The sequence below is a fragment of the Petromyzon marinus genome, chromosome 21 (genome assembly GCF_048934315.1).
Source record: "Petromyzon marinus isolate PM22_M1 ecotype Great Lakes invasive population chromosome 21, UKy_Petmar_22M1.pri1.0, whole genome shotgun sequence".
NCBI classification, from domain to species: domain Eukaryota; kingdom Metazoa; phylum Chordata; class Hyperoartia; order Petromyzontiformes; family Petromyzontidae; genus Petromyzon; species Petromyzon marinus.
In genome coordinates, this window is record NC_133687.1 from 3,965,614 (window position 1) to 3,991,831 (window position 26,218).

The 26,218-nt window shown below is 51.4% G+C and overlaps 1 protein-coding gene across 1 annotated transcript in view; it reads right to left on the bottom strand.

The window, feature by feature from the left end:
• Positions 1–2,793, bottom strand: part of LOC142925538 (putative RNA-binding protein 19) — a 44,240-nt gene extending 41,447 nt beyond the window's left edge. The window contains exons 1-3 of the mRNA XM_076068421.1: positions 2,585–2,793; positions 733–915; positions 35–142 (exon numbers count right to left, since the gene is read on the bottom strand). Coding sequence (XP_075924536.1) covers positions 35–142; positions 733–915; positions 2,585–2,620 — 327 coding nt within the window. The 5' untranslated portion in view covers positions 2,621–2,793. The remainder of the gene's footprint in view (positions 1–34; positions 143–732; positions 916–2,584) is intronic.
• Between the last annotated feature and the right edge of the window lie 23,425 nt (positions 2,794–26,218).

The following is a 26,218-nucleotide window of genomic DNA, read 5'->3' on the forward strand; positions in this document are numbered from 1 at the left end:
ACCCCTCAAAGGTCACAACCTCCGGGAAGGTCACCTTGGCCTTGGCGGATGAGCCGTCCCCCTTTGGTCGCCGCTCAGCATTCTGGGAAGCTTTGTGCCGCCCGCTTCCTGTGGACTGCCCCAGGGGCTTGCAAAGCTCCACCTGCGAGACAACCAATGAGCAATCACCACCGATGTGCCCATCGCGTCCCCGTGAAAACGAGCGGCAAAGCAGGCAACAGCGAGACTCGAACCACATGCAAATTATATGTTAATGGGACGCTAATTAAATAGTGAGATGCAAAGTGAATGCTAATTTGGTGCGTGAATGCACGCGAGAGGGCAAATATCTATCCCATACAGATGAGACAGGAATTTGTTTCTTGCTGTACCTTTTTCTCACTCAACCATTTACCCCCTTACCATTCACACACCCGTTCACTCACCTTGAATCTCACTCACCCACTCATTTCTTCACTCATTCACTCACCCACCCACTCATTCACTCACCTTATATACCACTCACGCACTCGCCTACCCAGGGAGAGAGACACGCAAACTCCAAATATACAACAGATGTCAGGGTTTGGATCAAACCCACGACCTCCTGTGTACCGGGTGAGGTAGTTGACATCTCACCACCGTGGCGCCCTTAAGTTAGTCCGGCACTGCCGTGACGGCGGTGGGGGCAGTGGGGGGGGTCCTAGTGGGGGGGGGGGGGTGGGGGGTGGTCTGGTGAAGGGGGGCCCTCACCGTGACTCGCGAGCTGCCCACGTAGGAGCCGTTGAGCGCCCCCAGGGCCTGCTGGGCGCTGTCCTCGCTGGAGAAGCCGAGGAACCCGAAGCGACGTGACCTCCCGGCGGCGTCCCTCCGGATCCGGCAATCCGTGACGGCGCCAAACTCGGTGCACAGATCGCGCAAGCGCGCGTCCGTCATCTGGGGGTCAGGAGGTCACCATGGTCCATGTTCTTGATGCAACCACGAACTATATATATATCAACTATATACGTTTCGAAATAATGACAAAATTAATTACGAAACCGCCGCCTCTACCCATATCACCACCACAACAACCATTAGCACAGGGGTGGGAAAAAATTGTTTGACTCGCGGTCCACAATGGGTTCTAAAATTTGACAGATGGGGCCGGGCCAGGAACAGATGGACGGAGTGTTTGTGTGAACTAATATAAATGACGTGTTAAAAATCATTACATGAAAGGATTTGGCCTTTAACAGGTAGCAAAGCATTTATTTGCAAGGCAAAGTGCGCCATCTAATGGGGAATTGGCGGCATTACAGGAGAAAGGTAAAATTTAATAATATTTGGACAAGTTCGACGGACCTGATTAAAAAGCCCAACGGGCCGTATACGGCCCGGGGGCCGTACTTTGCCCATGTCCGCATTAGCATTACCAACACCACAACGAAATACCACTACCATCACAAAAGACACGAGTAACATCACCATTGTCACTTCCAAATACCAACACCACGACCACTATAATCAGCATCACCATAAACCACCACCAATATCATTACCAACATCACCACCACTCCATCACCACCATTAATTACCAGTTCCACCATCATCATCATCACCCCTCCATCACCACCAAAAAGAAAAAAAGATCGCCCATCTAGGCTTTAACAGACTGTTAGGGCAAGTGCTGCTAGCGAATACCTACGAAGGCCAAGTGGCATGGCCAGAACCACACCTGGACGCATTTATCTCCCCTGTGCTGGTATTTACACATCGTAGCAAGTACTCACGTAAGCTTAAGTTGGGAAAACACAGGATCGATTCAGATATTAGCCACTGCTATTGGTCATGAGCGGGAATCGAACTCGGGTCGCCAGGTTTGTTGCGGGTGCACTAAACCACCGCGTGCCGCTCCCAATCACCACCACCACAACAACCATTTCGATCACCATCACAAACATCACTAGTACCATCACTAGTACCATCACGACTCCCACCACTATCATTACCGTCATCACCACCATCTTTACTAACCCTATCATAATCATCACATCACCAAGACATATATAACCACCCCCCCCCATCGTCATCTCTACCACTACTAGCACCACATCAACATTATGAAGATCCCCCCCGTGTAGCCTTAACGGACTGTTGGGGCAGGTGCCGTTAGCGAGCAGCACCTATCAAGGCCGGCACGGCACACGAGGGGGTGGGTGGCCAGCACCACGCCCGGTCGCCTTTGTCTCCCCAGTGGCGATGTTTACTACACACCGCACCAAGTTACTCATTTGATGCTGAGTCGACCTAGGGGAGGCCCATGACCGGTTGAGATGTTCGTCGCTCCGTGTAACTCGGTCGCCGAGTTCGTAACGCTGCGCACTAACCGCAAACACGACCGCTCCCCACATTATGAACACCACCGTCACTAACACCACCTCCATCCACCTTCATCAATAATCACGACCATCGGCACCACCACAATCACCGCCCCGCCTCGGCGTTCTCCTCCTCGCGGGAGCCCATTCACCAAACCCCGGCAGGGCTTTCTAGGCCAGACCGAGGCCTCCCGGAGAGGCCTACTCGCTCTCGTGCTCTCTCGGCCGCCGCCACGACCCCTCACCGAGTTGGGCAGGTTCTTGACGATGAGGCGAGACATGGCGTGCGAGGGGAGTTAAAAAAAAGCGAACTCCCCTCCCCCACGGGCTCTCGGCGAGTTGAACTCCGAGTTAGAGACTCCGCAACGGTCCCACGCCGCGTCTCCACGATGCACACACGGGGGAGCACGTGGTCACGGTCACGTGGTGAGGAGGGGGGGGGGGCGGAGGGGTGAAGCGGAGGGGGGAGTGGTGGAGGGAGCGGTGGGGCAGTGGTTAGCTCACTGCGCGCTGTTAAATAAAATGTTTTTTTTTAACCAGCTAATGCCCACGAAGCTACGCAGCTCTCTCTCTCTCCCCTGGTGGTTGCTTGGATCTCTTTCTCGGTCTTCTGGCTTTTTCCCTCCACATTGAGAATCAACATGCATTTCCATAATTATTTGCCTGCAATAGATTTGCACGCGATGTTGAGGGGCAGTCCATAAATGACGTCACGCACCTAGGGGGGGGCGGGGTGGTCAGACATTTGTGACGATGTGTGACGAGGGGGGGGGATGTTTGAGAAATATGACGTCACATCAAAATGCGCAATTTTAAATAAATAAAGACAACACGTTCTACTTATATTCTTGGCTCTTTCGGTAAAGTCACGTAGAAGGGAAACAATAAAATAATAAAAATATAAAACAATAAAATTCTCACGACGTTTCGACTGCAACACAAGCAATCATAATCAGGTGTGAAAACCACAACAAGAAGATTTGAAAAAAGTGGCGGGTTATTTTTAACGTTAGCACCACGGAGAGCGATTTGGCAGTCATTCAGATGGACGAGTCCATCATGTTCGGAAAAGAGGAGGGGGGAGACGAAAATAATGGATGCGGTCTGAAAGCCACCGTAAGCGTGATCAATCAATTACAACCCGAAATGGTTTATCATATCCTTCCAATGATTGCTAAGCCAGAATCCATCTTCTCGGTTGAAATTGTCTCTGTGTTTGTATATGTGGATAGCCTCATGAACGAATCCCTCATGGTAGCCAGATGGCTTACAAAGAACCTCTGTCTTGGAGAAGTCAATGTCATGTGAGCCTACTGAATTATTACAGTGATCTGCCACGGCCGAGGTGTTGGTCCTACCGTGTTTCAGGTCTGATTTGTGTTCACGAATGCGGTCCGAGACATGTTCTACTTAAATTTTGATTTAAAGCTTTCGTGACTGCAGTGATTAATATTCTTGGTTCTTTCGGTAAAGTCACGTTGAAGGGAAACAATAAAATAATAAAATAGAAATAATAAAATATTTTATTGCTTCCCTTCAACGTGACTTTACCGAAAGAACCAAGAATATGTTCTACTTAGTTATATAGACTTTTTAATAAATGTTTTCTCCTACAACATCAGAGTGCAGCGCCACATTAAATACGCACTACAATGACAATAGTTTAAAGCGATTTGAAGCACGTTTTATATTTTGTGGGGGGGGAGGGGGCAGAGCTTTGTGACGTCAAAAATCGTCCAAAATTGCTTGACGTCATTTATGGACAGCCCCTAAGCCACTTCGCCGAGCTGTCATTCGTGACAGCCAGGTCGCTTCTGAAAATAAACAGCGACATCGCTCAGTGGGCCTTACCTGGTCAAATAAAGACAACATCCTCTTAGTTTAAAGCCCACTGAGATATATTCTTGGTTCTTTCGGTAAAGTCACGTTGAAGGGAAACAATAAAATAATACAAACATATATATATAAAACAATAAAAATTCTCACGACGTTTCGACCGTAACACAAACGGTCATCATCAGGTGTGAAAACCAAATGTTTCTTGCCGTTGGTATTCACACCTGATGATGACTGCTTGTGTTGCAGTCGAAACGTCGTGAGAATTTTATTGTTTTATATGTATTTTTATTATTTTATTGTTTCTCTTATACGTGGTGACTTTACCGAAAGAACCAAGAATATGAATCACTGCAGTCACGAAAGCTTTAAATCAAAAAGCCCACTGAGATATTTAGCTTGTGTTTTCACAGCCGACACGGCCACAACTGATAGCTTAAACGAAGTGGTTTATCACCGCGTGCAACTCTCGACGTCACGCGACCACGGGGAGAGAGACACGCAAACTACAAATACTGCTGCAGCAGCAGCAGGCACCGTCGGGGTCGGATTGAACCCATGACCTCCTGCAGGCCGGGCGAGGGAGTTAATATCTCCCAGCTACCGTGGCACACCCGACGCTAGGGATCACCCGCGTTGGAATTCCCGGCCACTGCTAATGTCAGTGGCGAGTGATATCCTCGACCGGTCATGGGCAGCTCATTCAATCGCCTTCGGCAACCCACCGCCGACCAGCGTGGTGAAGTATGGTCGAACGGGATGAGGAATCTTTTTATTTAGACTGGAGGAATCCGATGAGCTATGAAGCTCCTTTTCACAGATGTCCAGTATTGGCGCGTCGGCAGGTTACAGGGGGCAGACAACTCATCCAACGGCGGAGTGATCAAGGCCGATGACGAGTTCGTCTCCTGTGGGATTTATATCCAACTTTTACACCCGTTCAAAATAACATCACCTTGATCTCAATCATCAGAAACACCATCGTCGCCATTGTTACCATTATCATTATTAACTGAGACGAAGATTCCCCCATATAGCCCTAAAAGATTGTAGGGGCAAGTGCTGTTAGTGAGCACCTAAGAAGGCCGGCATGGTACACGAGGGGGTGGGTGGCCAGCACCACACCCGGACGCCTTTGTCTGCCTCATGGCGTTGTCTACACACCGTACCAGGTACTCATTTGAGGCTGAGTCGACCTAGGGGAGTCGAACGCAATGATCACTATCATCACCATTATGATCACCCTCACCACAATCACTATCCTCACCATCACCATTATAACCACCAAAACCATCACCACCATCATCACTATCATCACCATTATGATCAACCTTACCACCATCATCACCCTCCCCATTTCCATTATGGCCACACTTTCCACCATCATCACCCTCCCCATCACCACCGTCATCACTATCTACACCACCGTCACGATTATGGCCACCCTTACCACCATCATCACCCTCCCCATCACCATTATGGCCACCATTACCACCATCATCACCCTCACCATCACCGCCACCATCACTACCTTCACCACCATCACCATCATGGCCACTCTTACCACCATCATCACCCTCCCCACCACCACCGTCATCACTATCTACACCACCATCATCACCATCACCGCCACCGTCACAATTGTGACCATACTCTTTGGTTCTATTCGGTAAAGTCATGTATTTAGCTACGTGACTTTACCGAATAGAACCAAAGAGTATGGATCCTTGCAGTCACGAAAGCTTAAAATCTAGAATTGTGTCCATCCTCACCATCACCACCACAAACCCCCCCTACCCACCCACATAATCCACACACGCGTGGGAAAGCTGCTCTTTGCGCACCAACTTTATTGGAGTCAAGGTTACGATTCTGCTCAAACACTTCTTTCGTCTTTTGCCAGAGAGAAAAAATATATATATAAATCAAATAATACAAATGACGAGTCGAGGTATAAAATACATCATCTCAAGCTAACACCGTCCCCTCCTCGAACAAGGCACAGTGGTGATGAGGTGGAGAAGGGGAGGGAGAGTGGAGGAGAGGCGAGAGGAGGTTGAGGGAGGAGGTAGAGGTGGAGGAGGAGGAGGAGGTAGAGAAGGAGGAGGGAAGACAATTTGAGGTCAAGGGGTCATCAAGGTGCGGGTCGCAGCCATGCCTCCCCCAGGGTCCCCCTCCCGTCGTGATCTCAAGCGCGTGTGTGTGTGTGTGTCTTCAACTGTGGATGTGCACAGGTTTGTGAAACAGCACTTTCCACAAAGGTCTGTCGAGGCTATAAGGGGGAGCTTTGCATTTGTACACAAGTGTGTTTACAGAGTGCGCATGTGTGCACATGTGTGTGTACATCCACAAATGTGTGTGTGTGTGTGACCTCGTACACGAGTATACGTGAGGACACTTAGAGGTACAGTCCAACGCCTGGCAGTCACGTGTGCCCGCTTAACCAACAACAGTCGCGCCAACAACGCCACAACCGAAATAAAGTTACCAACGTCCCGGTAATAGCCGGAACGGCCCCGGTTTAGCCGGAACAAAAACATAAATTGTAAAAAATATGAAATAAAACATTCCGGAATTTGTTCCCGGTTTCAAATGTCCTGACCTCGTACTCGACAGAGGGGCGTGGTCACGGGAGTAGTGGGCGGGGTTGTGAAAGTGGGCGGCGGGGGGGCTAGTGAATGAGTGGTCTGGGATGGTGAATGAGTGGGCGGTGCTAGTGAATGAGTGGGCGGTGCTAGTGAATGAGCGGGTGGGGCTAGTGAATGAGTGGTCTGGGATGGTGAAAGAGTGGGCCGTACTAGTGAATGAGCGGGTGGGGCTAGTGAATGAACGGGTGGGGGCGGTGAATGAGTGGGCGGGGCTAGTGAATGAGCGGGTGGGGCTAGTGAATGAGCGGGCGTGGCTAGCGAATGAGCGGGCGGGGCTAGTGAATGAATGGGAGGGATGGTGAATGAGTGGGCGGGGCTAGTGAATGAGTGGGTGGGGCTAGTGAATGAATGGGAGGGATGGTGAATGAGTGGGCGGGGCTAGTGAATGAGCGGGTGGGGCTAGTGAATGAGCGGGCGGGGCTAGTGAATGAGCGGGCGTGGCTAGCGAATGAGCGGGTGGGGCTAGTGAATGAATGGGAGGGATGGTGAATGAGTGGGCCGGGCTAGTGAATGAATGGGCGGGATGGTGAATGATTTGGCGGGGCTAGTGAATGAGCGGGTGGGGCTAGTGAATGAATGGGCGAGGGTGGTGAATGAGTGGGCGGGGCTCGTTAATGAGCGGGTGGGGCTAGTGAATGAATGGGAGGGATGGTGAATGAGTGGGCGGGGCTGGTAAATGAGTGGGCGGGGCTAGTGAATGAGCGGGTGGGGCTTGTGAATGAATGGGCGAGGGTGGTGAATGAGTGGGCGTGGCTAGTGAATGAATGGGCGGGGATGGTGAATGAGTGAGCGAGGCTAGTGAATTATTGGGTGGGTTAGTGAATGATTGGGCGGGTAAGTGAATGAGTAGGCGGGGATGGTGAATGATTGGGCGGGTTGGTGAATGAGTAGGAGGGGCTAGTGAATGAGTGGGCGGGGCTAGTGAAATGAGTGGGCGGGGCTAGTGAATGAGTGGGCGGGGCTAGTGAATGAGTGGGCGGGGCTAGTGACTGAATGGGTGGGATGGTGAATGATTGGGCGAGTTAGTGAATGAGTGAGCGAGGCTAGTGAATGAGTGGGAGGGGCTAGTGAATGAGTGAGCGAGGCTAGTGAATGAGTGGGAGGGGCTAGTGAATGAGTGGGCGGGGCTAGTGAATGAGTGGGCGGGGCTAGAGAATGAATGGGCGGGATGGTGAATGACTGGGCGGGTTAGTGAATGAGTGAGCGAGGCGAGTGAATGAGTGGGAGGGGCTAGTGAATGAGTGGAAGGGGCTAGTGAATGAGTGGGTGGGGCTAGTGAATGAATGGGAGGGATGGTGAATGAGTGGGCGGGGCTAGTGAATGAGCGGGTGGGGCTAGTGAATGAGCGGGCGGGGCTAGTGAATGAGCGGGCGTGGCTAGCGAATGAGCGGGTGGGGCTAGTGAATGAATGGGAGGGATGGTGAATGAGTGGACCGGGCTAGTGAATGAATGGGCGGGATGGTGAATGATTTGGCGGGGCTAGTGAATGAGCGGGTGGGGCTAGTGAATGAATGGGCGAGGGTGGTGAATGAGTGGGCGGGGCTAGTTAATGAGCGGGTGGGGCTAGTGAATGAATGGGAGGGATGGTGAATGAGTGGGCGGGGCTGGTAAATGAGTGGGCGGGGCTAGTGAATGAGCGGGTGGGGCTAGTGAATGAATGGGCGGGGATGGTGAATGAGTGAGCGAGGCTAGTGAATTATTGGGCGGGTTAGTGAATGATTGGGCGGGTAAGTGAATGAGTAGGCGGGGATGGTGAATGATTGGGCGGGTTGGTGAATGAGTAGGAGGGGCTAGTGAATGAGTGGGCGGGGCTAGTGAAATGAGTGGGCGGGGCTAGTGAATGAGTGGGCGGGGCTAGTGAATGAGTGGGCGGGGCTAGTGACTGAATGGGTGGGATGGTGAATGATTGGGCGAGTTAGTGAATGAGTGAGCGAGGCTAGTGAATGAGTGGGAGGGGCTAGTGAATGAGTGAGCGAGGCTAGTGAATGAGTGGGAGGGGCTAGTGAATGAGTGGGCGGGGCTAGTGAATGAGTGGGCGGGGCTAGAGAATGAATGGGCGGAAAGAATGACTGGGCGGGTTAGTGAATGAGTGAGCGAGGCGAGTGAATGAGTGGGAGGGGCTAGTGAATGAGTGGGCGGGGCTAGTGAATGAGTGGGCGGGGCTAGTGTATGGGTGGTCGGGAATACTCCAACACGAGGTATCTATATAATGCGACGCAACAAATCAGATCGCGAGAAAAAAAAAGGTAAATCAAATACAGAGGTAAACATGTAAATAATAATGAATTAATCAATTAATAAATCATCGTAGTCATCACCAACAACATCATCATCATGTACAGCCCTTGCTCAATACGCTGCTGAATGAAGGCCTCCCCACGCCTCGTCAGCCGTGGAAATCGGTCAACCATACATAAGTGTACGGGTCGATATATAAAATGGGTACAACCGCAGTTCGGTGATCTTCAGGGTCCCGTGCGGTGCGCTAAAATGTGTGTACACCCACCTCTTCCTGCCCAGACGTGCTGGCTAAACGGCATGAGAAATAACGAATTGATCAGTGTTGGTTTACCCGGCAAAACAAAAAGAGTTTCATCTTCATGTTCTTGGTTCTGTGGGTAGTCACGAAGAAGGGAAACAATAAAATTCTCACGACGTTTCGACTGCAACACAAGCAATCATCAGGTGTGAAAAACACAGCAAGAAAATTGAAAAAGTGGCGGTTTAAAAAAAAAATTGAAAAAGTGGCTTTTTTTTAAACGCCACCTTTTTTAAAATTTTCTTGCTGTGTTTTTCACACCTGATGATGATTGCTTGTGTTGCAGTCGAAACATTTTATATTTTTTATTTTTTTATTGTTTCCCTTCTACGTGACTTTACCGAAAGATCCAAGAATATGAATCCCTAAATCAAAAGTTTCATCTTCGTTTATTTTTAGCGATTGTTTTTTGTTTTACCTTCCCTAAACTTTGCATTCCTATCGTGTTGTTGCATTGCTTGTTGCTGTAACGTTCTGACCTGCTCCAACTGGACACTGGTGAACAAAGGGCTTCAAAGCTCATCTGATTTCTGCCACGGCAACTAAAGATGCCGATCCTAAAAAAAACAATAAACCAAATATCCCCAGTGTATCTGGTTGTTTTGTTTTTGTTGCTTCGCGGCCAAATTGGCAGAATTATTTCGTGCAATTGAGAACTCATAGCCCAGAGTTCAGAGCCCGCGACCAAAACTCCTTTTCCGGAGCTCCACGCGATGACGAGCCACTTCGTTGGGCTATCTTTTGTGGCCATGCCGCTTCTGAAAAAAGCAACTACATAGCTCAGTGGGGCTTTAAACTAAAACTATTTTTTATTTGACCGGGTAAGGCCCACTGGGGAATACAGCTGTTGTTTTTTATAATCTTCCAGAAGCGACCTGGCTATCGCAAATGACAGCTCAACGAAGTGGCTTCGCATCGCGTGGAAATCTTTACCAGCCAAAGAATCAACATGCAGGTCAATTCTAAATGTGTGTAGGGAAAAGCCTAGGAGACCGAGAGAAAGAATCCAAGCGACCACGAGGAGAGAGAACACGCAACCCCCAAATATACAGATCGAACCCACGACCTCCTGTATACCAGGCGAGGTAGTTAACATCTCGCCACCATGGCGGCCTTACTTGCTAAGATAAAACATAGTTTATATTTTTTTAAAGTGATGTTTACATTTCCTATACTTTGCACTCCTAACGTGTTGTTGTATTGTTTGTTCCTGTAACGTTCTGACGTGCCCCGATTGGACATCAGTGAAAAAGAGCTTTACAGCTCATCGGATTTCTCCAAGGATAAATAAAGATTCCGTTTCTGAGAGCGCTTGGACATCACTCGCGAGCCGAACGATTATTACGAGCAGCAGCAGCAGCAGCAGCAATCATCGCCAGCCTTTTACAGCGAAAACCTGACAGCACTCTCCTGAAGGGGAGTCTTGAGACTCAGTGGGTGAGGCTTTCCTGGGTACACAAGCGGCACAATAATTATAACAATTGTCGACAACAATAATGAAAAAAATATCATCACAGCAATCTGAACCATTGGCCTGGTTCCCTGGAATTGTAACCCAGAGGGACACCATCGACACAACGGGAGAGTAATAACGATTGGTAACCATAATTACCATAAAGTTGCATAATTTCTATACAAGTCATCACGTAAAAAATTAAACGAGAGCCCCCCGCCCGCCCCCCCTCTGCACCCCCCCCCCAAAAAAAAACTCGCAAAAGTTTACAAAATATATATATCTCATCTCTTGGTTAGAAAAATACATGACTGACAAAATATAAAGAATGTCGTAAAAAATAATCCACCTCTTGAAATCGACAGCAACCAGCACCGATGGGTTCGGCCACCGTAAGTAATGGATCCGGCCCTTTAACGTTGTGTCGCGAGGCCCTCTGCCACCCAGCACAGCCGCACAAACCGCTCCGCCAAGGAGGCGTCGGTTCGTTGTTTCCGCTCAACGCGAGGAAGTAAACTCCCTGGCCCAGGGACCTCGGTGAGTGGCAAGGGGGATGGGGCGAGTCAGGGTTGGTGGACTCGAGCAAAGACGGGAAGGGGAAGTGAACGGTTGATCTGGGCGAAATGATTTGCTCAAATCAAAAGAGGCTCAGTTAACGTGGTGAGATGTTAACTACCTCGCCCGGTGGACAGGAGGTCGCGGGTTTGATCGCGACCCTGACGCCTGCTGTTATATATTTGGAGTGTGCATGTCTCTCTCATCATCATCACGGTGGCTATGAGATGTTAACTACCTCGCCTGGTATACAGGAGGTCGTGGGTTCGATCCCGACCCTGACACCTGCTGTATATTTGGAGTGTGCGTGTCTCTCTCTCTCTCATCATCATCACGGTGGCTAGATGTTAATTACCTCGCCTGGTATACAGGAGGTCGTGGGTTCGATCCCGACCCTGACACCTGCTGTATATTTGGAGTGTGCGTGTCTCTATCATCATCATCATCACGGTGGCTAGATGTTAATTACCTCGTCTGGTATACAGGAGGTCGTGGGTTCGATACCGACCCTGACACCTGCTGCTGTATATTTGGAGTGTGTGCGTCTCTCTCTCATCATCACCACGGTGGATATGAGATGTTAACTACCTCGCCTGGTATACAGGAGGTCGTGGGTTCGATCCCGACCCTGACACCTGCTGTATATTTGGAGTGTGCGTGTCTCTCTCATCATCATCATCACGGTGGCTATGAGATGTTAACTACCTCGCCTGGTATACAGGAGGTCGTGGGTTCGATCCCGACCCTGACACCTGCTGCTGTATAATTGGAGTGTGCGTGTCTCTCTCTCTCTCTCCCCTGTGGTCGCGTGGATTTTCTTCCACGCCCTCCGGGATTTCCCCTCCACCTTTAGAAACATTCCCTTAGAGTATTTGGGGCCGCCCATGAATGACGTCACGCGATTTTGGACGATTTTTGACCTCCCCCCTCCCCCATCGTCACACGGCGTCACAAAAAATCAGACCCCCCCCCTCAAATATGACGTCACAAAGCTCTGCCCCCCCGCCCTAAAATAAAACATACTTCAAATCTTCTTTGGTTCTTTCGGTAAAGTCACGTAGAATGAGAATAAAATAATAAATTTATAAAATAAAATAACACAATAATATTCTCACGACGTTTCGGCCACAACACAAGCGGCCTTCATCAGGTGAAGGGACGAGACTGTCTGGTAGGACAGCGCTGGAGTGAAGAAGGCCACGTTCAGATCACGACCTTTAAGCTGTGTCAGAAGAAACAAAGCGCCTTGACAAAGGAATTAGCATATAATTTAGCATTGAAATAGCTAAGTTAAAGCATACACATCCGCAGAGGCACCCCTTGACAAAGTAATTAGCATAGAATTTAGCATTGAAAGGGGTGCCTCTGCGGATGTGTATGCTTTAACTTAGCTATTTCAATGCTAAATTCTATGCTAATTCCTTTGTCAAGGGGTGCCTCTGCGGATGTGTATGCTTTAACTTTAACATAGCTATTTCTGTGACCAGTCACAAGCTAATCATTCAGCCATTTCAATGCTAAATTATATGCTAATTCCTTTGTCAAGGCGCTTTGTTTCCTCTCACACAGCTTAAAGGTCGTGATCTGAACGTGGCTCTTTCACTCCAGCGCTGTCCTACCAGACAGTCTCGTCCCTTCACCTGATGAAGGCCGCTTGTGTTGTGGCCGAAACGTCGTGAGAATATTATTGTGTTATTTTATTTGATAAATTTATTATTTTATTCTCATTCTACTTGGTGACTTTACCGAAAGAACCAAAGAAGATGAATCCTTGCAGTCACGAAAGCTTTAAATCGAAAAATGCTTCAAATCGCTTTAAACTATTGTCATTGTATACTCTTTGGTTCTATTGGGTAAAAACTTTACCCAATAGAACCAAAGAGTATGGATCCTGGCAGTCACGAAAGCTTTAAATCTAGTATTGTCATTGTAGTTGCGTATTTAACGTGGCGCTGCACTCTGATGTTGTAGGAGAAAACATTTATTTAAAAAAGTCTATTTAATTAAGTAGAACGTGTCGTCTATATTTATTTAAAGTTGCGCATTTTGATGTGACGTCACATTTCTCAACCACCCCCCCCCCCCCTCGTCACACATCGTCACAAATGTCTGACCCCCCCCTCCACCCCCCGCCCAGGTGCGTGACGTCATTTACGGACGGCCCCTTTCCACGTGACAAGCCACTTTTGTTGAGCTATCATTTGTGGGTCTTATCGAGGTGTTAAAAAAAGTGTAAAATAGTTAAAAATAGCGTCACGGAACAATTCTCACTTACCCGGCCGGGCGAGCGAGTCACATTCACCCCGCTCGTCGTTCATCGCTCGAGCACCAGGTGACGATTTGATTTGTTTGGCTGCGTTGGGTGGTGAAAGGGTCTCACGACACAAGATTTTGCACCAGATCATTACGCAGCGGTCTTGAACACCCCCCCAAAAAGAACGGACGATTAATCGTGAGAAATCCGTTACCCTCCACTCTCCCTCCCTCCCTCCGTGTTAAACGTCACGTTGTTATAACGTCAGCCCTTGCAACGACGGAATTGTCAATCCTCGAATAGAGGAAGCCCCTCATCTTTGGTTGAACGGAAGAAGAAGAAGAAATGACCGTTGCCTTTCCAGAGTAGCCAAGTCCGGTAAGACGCGAAATCTGAGCTGGGTGAATCGGAATTGTCCCTTCTGGTGAAACAAGAGGGCTCAGTTGCCATCGAACGAAAACCCTCAAACTCACTCTTGGGTTCTTTCGGTAAAGTCGCGTAGGTAAAAATAAAAATGAAGTTTATCAAATCACGACGTGTCGGAGGCAACACAAGCTTCCGTCCATCAGGTGGCAACAGTCACAGCAAAAAATTACTGTCATTTTACTGTAATTTCTACTGTAATTTTACGGTGGTTTTTTTTCTGTAATTGTACTGTATTTTTACTGTCATTTTACTGTAATTTTTACTGTAGTTTTTACTGTAATTTTACTGTCATTTTGACTGTAATTTGACTGTAATTTTACTGTATTTTTTCTGTAATTTTACTGTATTTTTACTGTAATTTTACTGTAATTTTCACTGTAATTTTTACTGTAATGTTACTGTAATTTTTATTGTCATTTACTGTATTTTTACAGTAAATTTACTGTAATTTTACTGTACTTTTTACTGTAATTTTACTGTTATTTTTACTGTAATTTTACTGTAACTTTACTGTAATTTTTACTGTAATTTTACTGTAACTTTTACTGTAATTTTACTGTAATTTTTACTGTAATCTTACTGTAATTTTTACTGTAATTTTACTGTAATTGTTTCTGTAATTTTACTGTAATTTTACAGTATTTTATTGTAATTTTACTGTAATTTTACTGTAATTTTTACTGTAATTTTACTGTAATTGTTTCTGTAATTTTACTGTAATTTTACAGTATTTTTTACAGTAATTTTACTGTAATTTTTACCGTAATTTTTACTGTGACTGTTGCCACTCGATGACGGAAGCTTCTGTTGCCTCCGAAACTTCATTTTTAGTTTTTTACCTACGTGACTCTACCGAAAGAACCAAACAGTTCCGGTCATTGCAGTCACGAAAACTTCAAACCTGGAACCCTCAACCTCGTTTTACCGGAGCATCGTCCCGCTCTGTTTCCGACCGAACAAAATTTTTTTTTAAAAAATCCAACCCTCTGTGCAACGGCAAAACCGGAGTAGCCATGACGGAAGAGGCGACGTGACGGAAATGCAAATTCTTCGCGGAGCACGGCACGCGCGCAACTGGCGCAACGGGGAACGCTGTTCCTCTGCAGGGAAGACATGTAAACTGCGACCTCGTCGTCATCGGTCAACACGAAAACGCGTCGCGGAAAAACCCCGCCGGTCGCGGAGCCTCGGGCCCGCGGAGCCGAGACGGCGCGGTGGCGACCGCTCCCGTGCGGGAAACCGGTGACCCTCGTCTCGACGGCGAGCGGTGTCATCGGGAATTTTAGTCGTGTCTGATTTACAATAAACGTCGGTATGTACGCACGGAAGTGACCTCGTGATAACGGGCGGGGTGGGTGGGTGGGTGGGGGAAGTGAACAGTCGGTAATGTAATGGAAGCGATGACCTCGCCGTAACGGAATATACATACGCGCGCAGAGGTGCGTACGGACCCAGGCCGAGTTAATACGTCGAACCTGGTATGAACGGAAAGAGTTACAAAAATAAACCTCATTATTACGTAAAAAATACATGAACCCGCAGTTAAAACGGAAAATACACTCCCAGATAAATTACACAGTTTAACCGACTGGTTAAACCTCGGCCTTGCGGATAACTTAAACCTCGGCTTAGTGGACAACTTAAACCTCAGCCTAGCAGGCAACTTAAACCTTGGCCTAGCAGACTGGTTAAACTTCAGCTTAGCGGACAACTTAAACCTCGGCCTAGCGGACGACTTAAACCTCAGCCTCGCGGACAACTTAAACCTTGGCCTAGCCGACTGGTTAAATCTCGGCCTCGTGGACAAGTTAAACCTCGGCCTAGCGGACAAGTTAAACCTCGGCCTAGCGGACAAGTTAAACCTTGGTGTAACAGAAATGTTAAACTCACTGCAACTGCGGTCAAACGGAGCTCTACCACTCGGGTAGAGACAGAGAGAGAGAAAGAAACGCAGGGAGACAGAGAGAAACAGGGAGACACAGACAGACACAGAGAGACAAAGGGAGACGGAGAGGTACACAGACATAGGGAGACAGAGATAGGGACAAGGACACTATCCAGTTCCTATGTCTTCTCCCTGGGTCTCCACGTGTCTCTCCGCATGTCTCGACGTCTCCGTGGATTTTCTCAAAAGTGAAATTGGCCGTCGCGTGCCAACATCACATGGCCGCATCAAGCCACCAGCCACGGGGTCTGACCCTGGGGGGTCATGGGGTCACGGGGGAGAACATTTTAAATTAACGATGTCCAATCATCAGCATCACGATCATCATCAAAAACAGCAACAGCATCAGCATAATCATCAGCATCAAAGGGTGCAGCAAAATCATGTTGTATGTTGAACTTCTTTTTCACCATACAGTATGTAGCCAACCGTGCTAATCGCCACCATCACCCATCACCACCATCACCCATCACCACCACCCATCATCACCACCATCACCACCACCCATCATCACCACCATCATCCATCATAACCCAACCGTGCTAATCGCCACCATCACTCATCATAAACCATCACCAACATCACCATCACCACCACCAGCCATTATCCGTGAATGAATGCACCGCCCTGTACCTTTTGCCAGCATCCTGGCACTGGCAATCCGTCTTCTCCCTGGTCACGTGCAGCACGCGAGAGTGGGGGTGGAGGAGGAGGGAGAGGCAGAGTCAGAATCCCTCCACCGGAGTGTCGCCGCCGTGCTAAACAAAAACTCGGCCGAATTCGATCAAAGTGACACTGCCAATCAATCCATTGGGATTGGGCGCAGCGGCACCTGCAGCTGCAACCAATGCCCCCTACTACGACAACGATACTCCTCCCTCCCCCTTCGATCGAGAAAAAAAAAACTCTTGAGGGGTTGCTGACATTCAGTGTCTGATCAGCAGAGTCGGGCCTTGCCTGCCAGTGAACTCCCCGGATGTGCATGAGCAGTGAATGTCGAAAACGGTGCAGAGATTCTGCTCGTGTTGAGCCAATGAGTTTAAGCGATGGGATGTTCAACGACGAAAAACCCCCGCTCGGTCGAATTCAATATTGGTAGGCAGGGCCTACGGACGTCTGTTCCAACTCCCTCCCCGTGGGCGTGTCGAGGAGGAGCCGTGCCCCTGGCACGCCAGGAGAAGGCGGTGTAGCAAAGCGTTCGGGAGCATCTCCATCCGTCCCGTTCCGTCTGACGGGATAGAGCGTTGCTCCCTCGCACGCGCACGCGCGTGGATATCTTTTTGCTCCTGGTAGCCTCCCACGCGCGTGGTAAACGAAGCTCGTTATGGATTGACTGAAAACTTCGTAATACGCGGAGGGCCGCAGAGCTTGGGCAATCCCTGGTAGCCGCCGGTGGCGTCTCTGCGATCATGGGAGGTGATTCATCGGGCGATTTTGCCCCATGATGCTTTATGTAATCACGAGCGAAACGTCGAATTCAAATTGCAAATGTTGCGGAATTGCTCTCCAACACGTTGGTGGGCTGATGAAGTAACTAACTGGCACGTTTTGTTCACGTGCCAAACCTTACTCATTGGCTGTGTCGGGTGGTGGCGGGTTAACGATACATTTATTATTATTACACGCTTTTTATTAACTCACTGTCTGTTGTATCCTCAAATCTTGTAACTCAATTTTAAGCCACTTGCTAATGTGATATCGACTGCAAACTCGGTATACTTATGTCATACTGATGACAATACTATATTCCATCATTAAAAATAAAAAGTATATATTTTTAAACATTATTTTTTATATCTTACGTTTCGGCTTGGCCCTAATTGTCCACGCTCAGCTGCCGCTGGCTGTAAATTACCACGGGCCCCTTACGTTGTGGCCAAGCTTCGAGGCCACTTCCTGGAGTCGTGGAGTTCTGACATTACTAGTACCGGTACATTTCACTAAAGCGTGTTTAAAAAAAAAAAGTTTTTAAAAATATTACTTAAAACCGAATTTTTTTTTTTAATCTTTCGTGAATAATATCGGTGGCGAAAGCCTACGTGGTGTCAAACCGTTGCCATCGGACCAACGCACGGGCTCGGTGGGTGAGAGAGAGAGGCCGTGTGTGAGTGTTGTGGTCGCCATCCCACGTGTGAGCTCGGTGGGTGAGAGAGAGAGGCCGTGTGTGAGTGTTGTGGTCGCCATCCCACGTGGGAGCTCGGTGGGTGAGAGAGAGAGGCCGTGCGTGAGTGTTGTGTTCGCCATCCCACCGTTGTGAGCTCGGTGGGTGAGAGAGAGAGGCCGTGCGTGAGTGTTGTGGTCGTCATCCCACGTGCGAGCTCGGTGGGTGAGAGAGAGAGGCCGTGCGTGAGTGTTGTGTTCGCCATCCCACCGTGTGAGCTCGGTGGGTGAGAGAGAGAGGCCGTGCGTGAGTGTTGTGTTCGCCATCCCACCGTTGTGAGCTCGGTGGGTGAGAGAGAGAGGCCGTGCGTGAGTGTTGTGGTCGTCATCCCACGTGGGAGCTCGGTGGGTGAGAGTGAGAGGCCGTGCGTGAGTGTTGTGGTCGTCATCCCACGTGCGAGCTCGGTGGGTGAGAGAGAGAGGCCGTGCGTGAGTGTTGTGATCGCCATCCCACGTGGGAGCTCGGTGGGTGAGAGAGAGAGGCCGTGTGTGAGTGTTGTGGTCGCCATCCCACGTGCGAGCTCGGTGGGTGAGAGAGAGAGGCCGTGTGTGAGTGTTGTGGTCGCCATCCCACGTGCGAGCTCGGTGGGTGAGAGAGAGAGGCCGTGCGTGAGTGTTGTGGTCGCCATCCCACACGGGAGCTCGGTGGGTGAGAGAGAGAGGCCGTGTGTGAGTGTTGTGGTCGCCATCCCACGTGGGAGCTCGGTGGGTGAGAGAGAGAGGCCGTGCGTGAGTGTTGTGGTCGCCATCCCACACGGGAGCTCGGTGGGTGAGAGTGAGAGGCCGTGTGTGAGAGTTGTGGTCGCCATCCCACACGGGAGCTCGGTGGGTGAGAGTGAGAGGCCGTGTGTGAGAGTTGTGGTCGCCATCCCACGTGGGAGCTCGGTGGGTGAGAGTGAGAGGCCGTGCGTGAGTGTTGTGGTCGTCATCCCACGTGCGAGCGACCATCCACTCAGCCCACTCAGATCCCTTCCACCCCAACCCCCCCCCCCCCCCCGGGATATTCAGACTCGCTCGTTTAAAAACCGCCGGAGCCAGGAAACGTTACACAGCCAGTACTAGTCAGTGGGGGGCTCTGTCAGTGGGGGGGGGGCTCTGTCAGTGGGGGGCTCTGTCAGTGGGGGGGGGGGCTGTCAGTGGGTGGGCTGTCAATGGGGGGCTGTCAGTGGGGGGGGGGGGGGGTCTGTCAGTGGGGGGTTAACAATGAGGAGGGGGGGAGGGGGTAGTTGAATGAGATTTGGGGTCAGAGGTCAACAACGATATCTAGGGGTGAGAGGTCAGTGGTTTGTGACATCACGCAGCATGCGCGAGGGTAGGGGTGAGTGGGTGGGGGGGGGTGAGGGGAGGAGTGAGTGGGTGGGTGAGTGGGTGGGTGAGTGGGGGGGGTGAGTGGGTGGGTGAGTGGGGGGTGAGTGGGGGGGTGAGTGGGTGGGTGAGTGGGGGGGGTGAGTGGGTGGGTGAGTGGGTGGGTGAGTGGGGGGTGAGTGGGGGGGTGAGTGGGTGGGTGAGTGGGTGGGTGAGTGGGTGGGTGAGTGGGGGGTGAGTGGGTGGGTGAGTGGGGGGTGAGTGGGTGGGTGAGTGGGGGGGTGAGTGGGGGGGTGAGTGGGGGGTGAGTGGGTGGGTGAGTGGGTGGGTGAGTGGGGGGGTGGGAGGGGGGGCGAGGGGAGGGGTGAGTGGGTGGGTGAGTGGGGGGGTGAGTGGGTGGGTGAGTGGGGGGGCGAGGGGAGGGGTGGGGGAGGGGGCGTACCAATGGGCAGGGCGCGTCTATCCCGTCGAGCCCTGGTAAGCCAGGGTCCCCCTGTTCCCCCTTAGTGCCGCGGGGTCCCTGGGGTCCGTTAGGGGGTCACACAGCCAGAGGGTTAATAGGGAGGAGGGGGGGTGTCAGGGCTTAAATAATAAACACGGGGGTCCAAGGGGGATCCTCTGGAAGGGGGTACCTAGAGCAGAGGGGTTAAAAGGGGTAGGGGGAGCTGGAGGGGGTAGGAAGGGGGTACCTAGGGCAGAGGGGTCGGAGGGGATTAGAAGGAGGTAACCTGAAGCAGAGGGGTTAAAAAGGGGATACCCGGGTAGGAAGGGCGGTACCTGTGGGAGAGGGGTCGGAGGTGAAGGATTATAAAGGGGGTACCTGGAGGGGTAGGGAGGGGGTACCTGGAGGGGGAGCATGGGGGGACGAGGAGGAGGAGGGGTTAGAAGGGGGTGCCTGGGTTAGAGAGGGGATACACTCGGATGGCTTTGACCCCACCGGGACCCCCTGGGCACTGAGCTCAGGGGTCCCAGCTGCACTGGGGGTCCATACCAGGGCGCAGGGCGCGTCCAGCCCGGGGAGACCCTGGTCCCCTTTATCCCCTCGGGCTCCCCTCCTTCCTCGGAGCCCCTCGGAGCCCTGGGCCAAGGAGCAAGGGGGTCAACAAGGGGTCAACAAGGGGGTCAACAAGGGTCAAGGGGGTCAACAAGGGGGTCAACAATGGGTCAGCCAGGGGGTCAACAAGGGGGTCAACAAGGGGGCAACAAGGGGTCAACAAGGGGTCAGCAAAGGGGGTCAACAAGGGGGTCAACAAGGGGTCAGCAAGGGGGGTCAGCAAGGGGGGTCAACAAAGGGGTCAACAAGGGGTCAGCAAGGGGTCAGCAAGGGGGTTAACAAGGGGGGTCAATAAGAGGTCAGACAGGGGGGTCAACAAGGGGTCAAGGGGTCAACAAAAGGTCAATAAGGGGGTTAACAAGGGGGTCAATAAGGGGTCAACAAGGGGGTTAACAAGGGCTCAACAAGGGGGTCAACAAGGGGTCAGCAAGGGGGTCAACAAGGGGTCAACAAGGGGTCAGCAAGGGGGTCAACAAGGGGTCAGCAAGGGGGTCAACAAGGGGTCAGCAAGGGGCTCAACAAGGGGTCAGCAAGGGGGTCAACAAGGGGTCAGCAAGGGGGTCAACAAGGGGTCAACAAGGGGGTCAGCAAGGGGGTTAACAAGGGGGTCAGGGAGGGAACAAGGAGTGAGTGTGGAGCGACAAGTGATGTCTAACGTGGTTTGATATCCGCGCCAGCTCCTTCGAAATCCGTGGCACCTAAAAAAAAAAGATCCACGTCAAGCTCCTGGAAAGCCGCGGCAGCATTTGCAGGAAGTCCGCGATTGCCCCAAAAAAATCCGCGGCAGCTCCTTAGAAAGGCACGGCAGCTCCTAGGCAACCGCGGCAGCATCTGCCGGAAATCCGCGGCATCTTCCGGAAATCCGCGGCATCTTCCGGAAATCCGCGGCAGCCACCGTGAGAGCTCTCAGTGGGTGAAGGATGATGCGGCCCTGCCACCTGACCTTGACCCTGAACTTAATCGCGACCCCATCGCCACCTGCGGTGCAGACCAGGGCCGTATCGACCAATCACGGTTGGGCGCGGGGACGACGCCACAAAGCGATGGAGCCAACACAGCTGGGCAATCATCACCACCCCTACTACTGAGAGGCTGCTGCACAGGGACAGCTGCCGCTGGGGGTGCCCCTAGGCTAGACCACACAGCAGCAATCATCACTCCCCCTACTGACAGACTGATGCACAGGGACAGCTGCCACTGGGGGTGCCCCTAGGCTAGACCACACAGCAGCAATCATCACCCCCCTACTGACAGACTGATGCACAGGGATAGCTGCCACTGGGGGTGCCCCTAGGCTAGACCACACAGCAGCAATCATCAACCCCTACTACTGACAGACTGATGCACAGAGACAGCTGCCACTGGGGGTGCCCCTAGGCTAGACCACACAGCAGCAATCATCACCCCCCCCCTACTAACAGACTGATGCACAGGGACAGCTGCCACTGGGGGTGCCCCTAGGCTAAATTGATTTGATACGTTCTGCATGGATGGTGGCGTAGGTATATTAAATGATGATGATGTGAAGGTGATCATGATGGTGATGATAGTAATGCAGTGCGATTGTTTTACATCATCGTTAATAATTACATTAAAAGGAATCAACATTAGCATCATCAACATCATAAATTGTCATCAGCTATAATATTAACCATCAATACCATCAGCAGCAGCATCAATATAACCAACCTCATCAGATTTCATATTAACCATCAACACCACCACCATCAGCAGCTGTATTCCTATAAATACCATCGACATCATCAGCATCAACATCACCAGTGACCTCATCACAATCCCACCACTCTGGTGAGAGACACGTTGACACGGAGACACAGGGAGAGAGACACGTTACACGGAGACACAGGGAGACACGGGGACATGGAGACACGTTGACACGGAGACAACAGGACACGGAGAGACGGGGACACAGAGACACAGGGAGACACGGGTACAAGGAGACACGGAGACACGTTGACACGGAAACAGGGAGACACGAAGACACGTTGACACGGAGACACAGGGAGACACGGGTACAAGGAGACACGGAGACACGTTGACACGGAGACAGGGAGACACGGGTACAAGGAGACACGGAGACACGTTGACACGGAAACAGGGAGACACGAAGACACGTTGACACGGAGACACAGGGAGACACGGGTACAAGGAGACACGGAGACACGTTGACACGGAGACAGGGAGACACGGGTACAAGGAGACACGGAGACACGTTGACACGGAGACACAGGGAGACACGGGTACAAGGAGACACGGAGACACGTTGACACGGAGACACAGGGAGACACGGGTACAAGGAGACACGGAGACACAGGGAGACACGGGGACATGGAGACACGTTGACACGGAGAGACGGGGACACAGAGACACAGGGAGACACGGGTACAAGGAGACACGTTGACACGGAGACAATAGGACACGGAGAGACGGGGACACAGAGACACAGGGAGACACGGGGACATGGAGACACGTTGACACGGAGACAACAGGACACGGAGAGACAGGGACACGGAGAGACGGGGAGACACAGGGACATGGACACATGCAGACATGGGTACGCAGAGGCACAGGAACGGGGACACGGTAACACTGAGGCAAGAACTCACCCGCTCGCCTTTGTCTCCCTTGGGGCCCTCAAAGCCCTGTTGAGACACAGAGACAGACAGGGAGTCAGACAGGGAGTCAGACAGGGAGACGGACAGGGAAACAGACAGGGAGAGAGACAGGGAGACGGACAGGGAGACAGACAGGGAGAGAGACAGGGAGACAGACAGGGAGACAGGGAGACGGACAGGGAGACAGACAGGGAGACAGACAGGGAGACGGACAGGGAGTCGGACAGGGAGACAGACAGGGAGACAGACAGGGAGACGGACAGGGAGACAGACATGGAGACAGACAGGGAGACAGACAGGGAGAGAGACAGGGAGACAGGGAGACGGACAGGGAGACAGGCAGAGAGTCAGACAGGGAGACAGACAGGGAGACAGACAGGGAGACACACAGCGAGAGAGACAGGGAGACGGAGAGGGAGACAGACAGGGAGAGAGACAGGGAGACATACAGGGAGACAGACAGGGAGACAGACAGGGAGACGGACAGGGAGACAGACAGGGAGTCAGACAGGGAGAGAGACAGAGAGTCAGACAGGGAGACGGACAGGGAGACAGACAGGGAGTCAGACAGGGAGAGAGACAGAGAGTCAGACAGGGAGAGAGACAGGGAGACAGACAGGGAGACAGACAGGGAGACGGACAGGGAGACGGACAGGGAGACAGACAGGGAGACACACAGGGAGACGGACAGGGAGAGAGACAGGGAGACACACAGCGAGAGAGACAGGGAGATGGACAGGGAGACACACAGCGAGAGAGACAGGGAGACGGACAGGGAGACAGACAGGGAGAGAGACAGGGAGACATACAGGGAGACGGACAGGGAGACAGACAGGGAGAGAGACAGGGAGACATACAGGGAGAGAGACAGGGAGAGAGACAGGGAGACATACAGGGAGAGAGACAGGGAGACAGACAGAGAGACAGACAGAGAGACAGACAGGGAGAGAGACAGGGAGTCAGACAGTGAGACAGACAGGGAGACACAGCGAGAGAGACAGGGAGATGGACAGGGAGACAGACAGGGAGTCAGACATGGAGAGAGACAGGGAGACAGACAGGGAGACGGACAGGGAGTCGGACAGGGAGACAGACAGGAAGACAGACAGGGAGACAGACAGGGAGACAGACAGGGAGTCAGACATGGAGAGAGACAGGGAGACAGACAGGGAGACAGACAGGGAGTCGGACAGGGAGACATACATGGAGACAGACAGGGAGACAGACAGGGAGACAGACAGGGAGGCAGACAGGGAGTCGGACAGGGAGACGGACAGGGAGAGAGACAGGGAGACAGACAGGGAGACGGACAGGGAGACAGACAGGGAAGGAACATCAGGGCATGTCGCTGGCCATACCACCCACTCGTGTGTCGGCACTTGCCCCAGCAGCGCATGAGGCCTACACGGGGGACCTTTGTGTGTAGATGACGTCACTGTGTGTAGATGTGTGAGGGCGATGACGTCACTCACTGCGTGTCCTCGTAGGCCCTGGACCCCATCGACCCCTCGTTCTCCCTGTGACGTCATCACCATCATCATCACCACCATCATCACCATTATCATCATTACCATCATCATCATCATTACCATCATCATCACCACCATCATCATCACCACCACCATCATCATTAGCATCATCACCATCATCATCACCATCATCACCATCATCATCACCATCATCATCATGGCCATCATCATCACCATCATCATCACCATCATCATCACCATCATCATCACCATCATCATCATCACCATCATCATCAATACCATCATCACCATCATCATTACCATCATCATCATCATGACCATCATCATCACCATCATCACCATCATCATCACCATCATCATCACCACCATCATCATCATCACCATCATCACCATTATCACCATCATCATCACCATCATCATCACCATCATCATCATCACCATCATCATCACCATCAACATCACCACCATCGTCATCATCATCATCACCATCATCATCACCATCAGCATCATCACCATCATCATCACCTTCATCATCATCACCATCATCACCATCATAATCATCACCATCATCACCATCATCATCACCATCATCATCACCATCATTATCACCATCATCATCATCACCATCATCATCACCATCATCATCATCACAATCATCATCATCACCATCATCATCACCATCATCAGCAGCAGCATCATTATCACCATCAGCATCATCATCACCATCAGCAACAACAACCGGCATTCACCACTAAGTGGCGGTGACGTCACCACGACGCTTGTGCAAGGCTATGTGCACCCTGAGGCCACGTGAAGTTTCGAACGCCCGCTGGCAGGAGGTCACGGGGCAGACCCAGGTGCCACGGGTCGACTGACTGAGATGACTGGCTGATGCACCACCTGTGCCCCCTACTGTGCCAACCTGCTGTGCTTTAGCCACCCGGCGCTCCGTTCGTTGTTGTGAGCGTCGCTCTTCCGCCCTCCGGTGTTGTTGGAGGGCGACTACCTCCAACTGCCCAGTAGCGTCCTTCACGAGCCTCCTCCACAGAGGCCGATCTTGACACTGCTGGTACCAGTCATCGGCAAGTCCACTCAGCTCCACGTCCTCCTGTACCACATCACTCCATCTCTTCTCTAGCCCGTGCCGCGCCCGTTTAGCTGCCTCAATCCGGCCGAACAAAAGCTGTTTCGGCATGCGGTGGCTGGGCATGCGGGCTACATGACCCAGCCATCGCAGCCTTACCCGCCGGAGGAGCTCACCGATGGGACCTTTCCCAGATCTTTCAAAGATTTGTGAGCTCCTCACACAATCCAGTCTGGTTAAACCCAGGATGGATCGTAGGCAGGCCAGCTTAAATGTTTCTAACCGGCGAAGATGTTCCATTAGGGGGGTCCACGTTTCGCAAGCGTAGAGAAGGGAGGGAATGACCGTGGCCGAGAAGACCTGAAGCTTAGTGCGGAGCGACAGACCAGGTAGCTTCCACACAGCGTTACGCAACCGATGAAAAGATATTGCCGCTCGACTGATTCGGAGTGAGACCTCTGCTGTTAAACTGGAGCCGGTCATAAGCACACTGC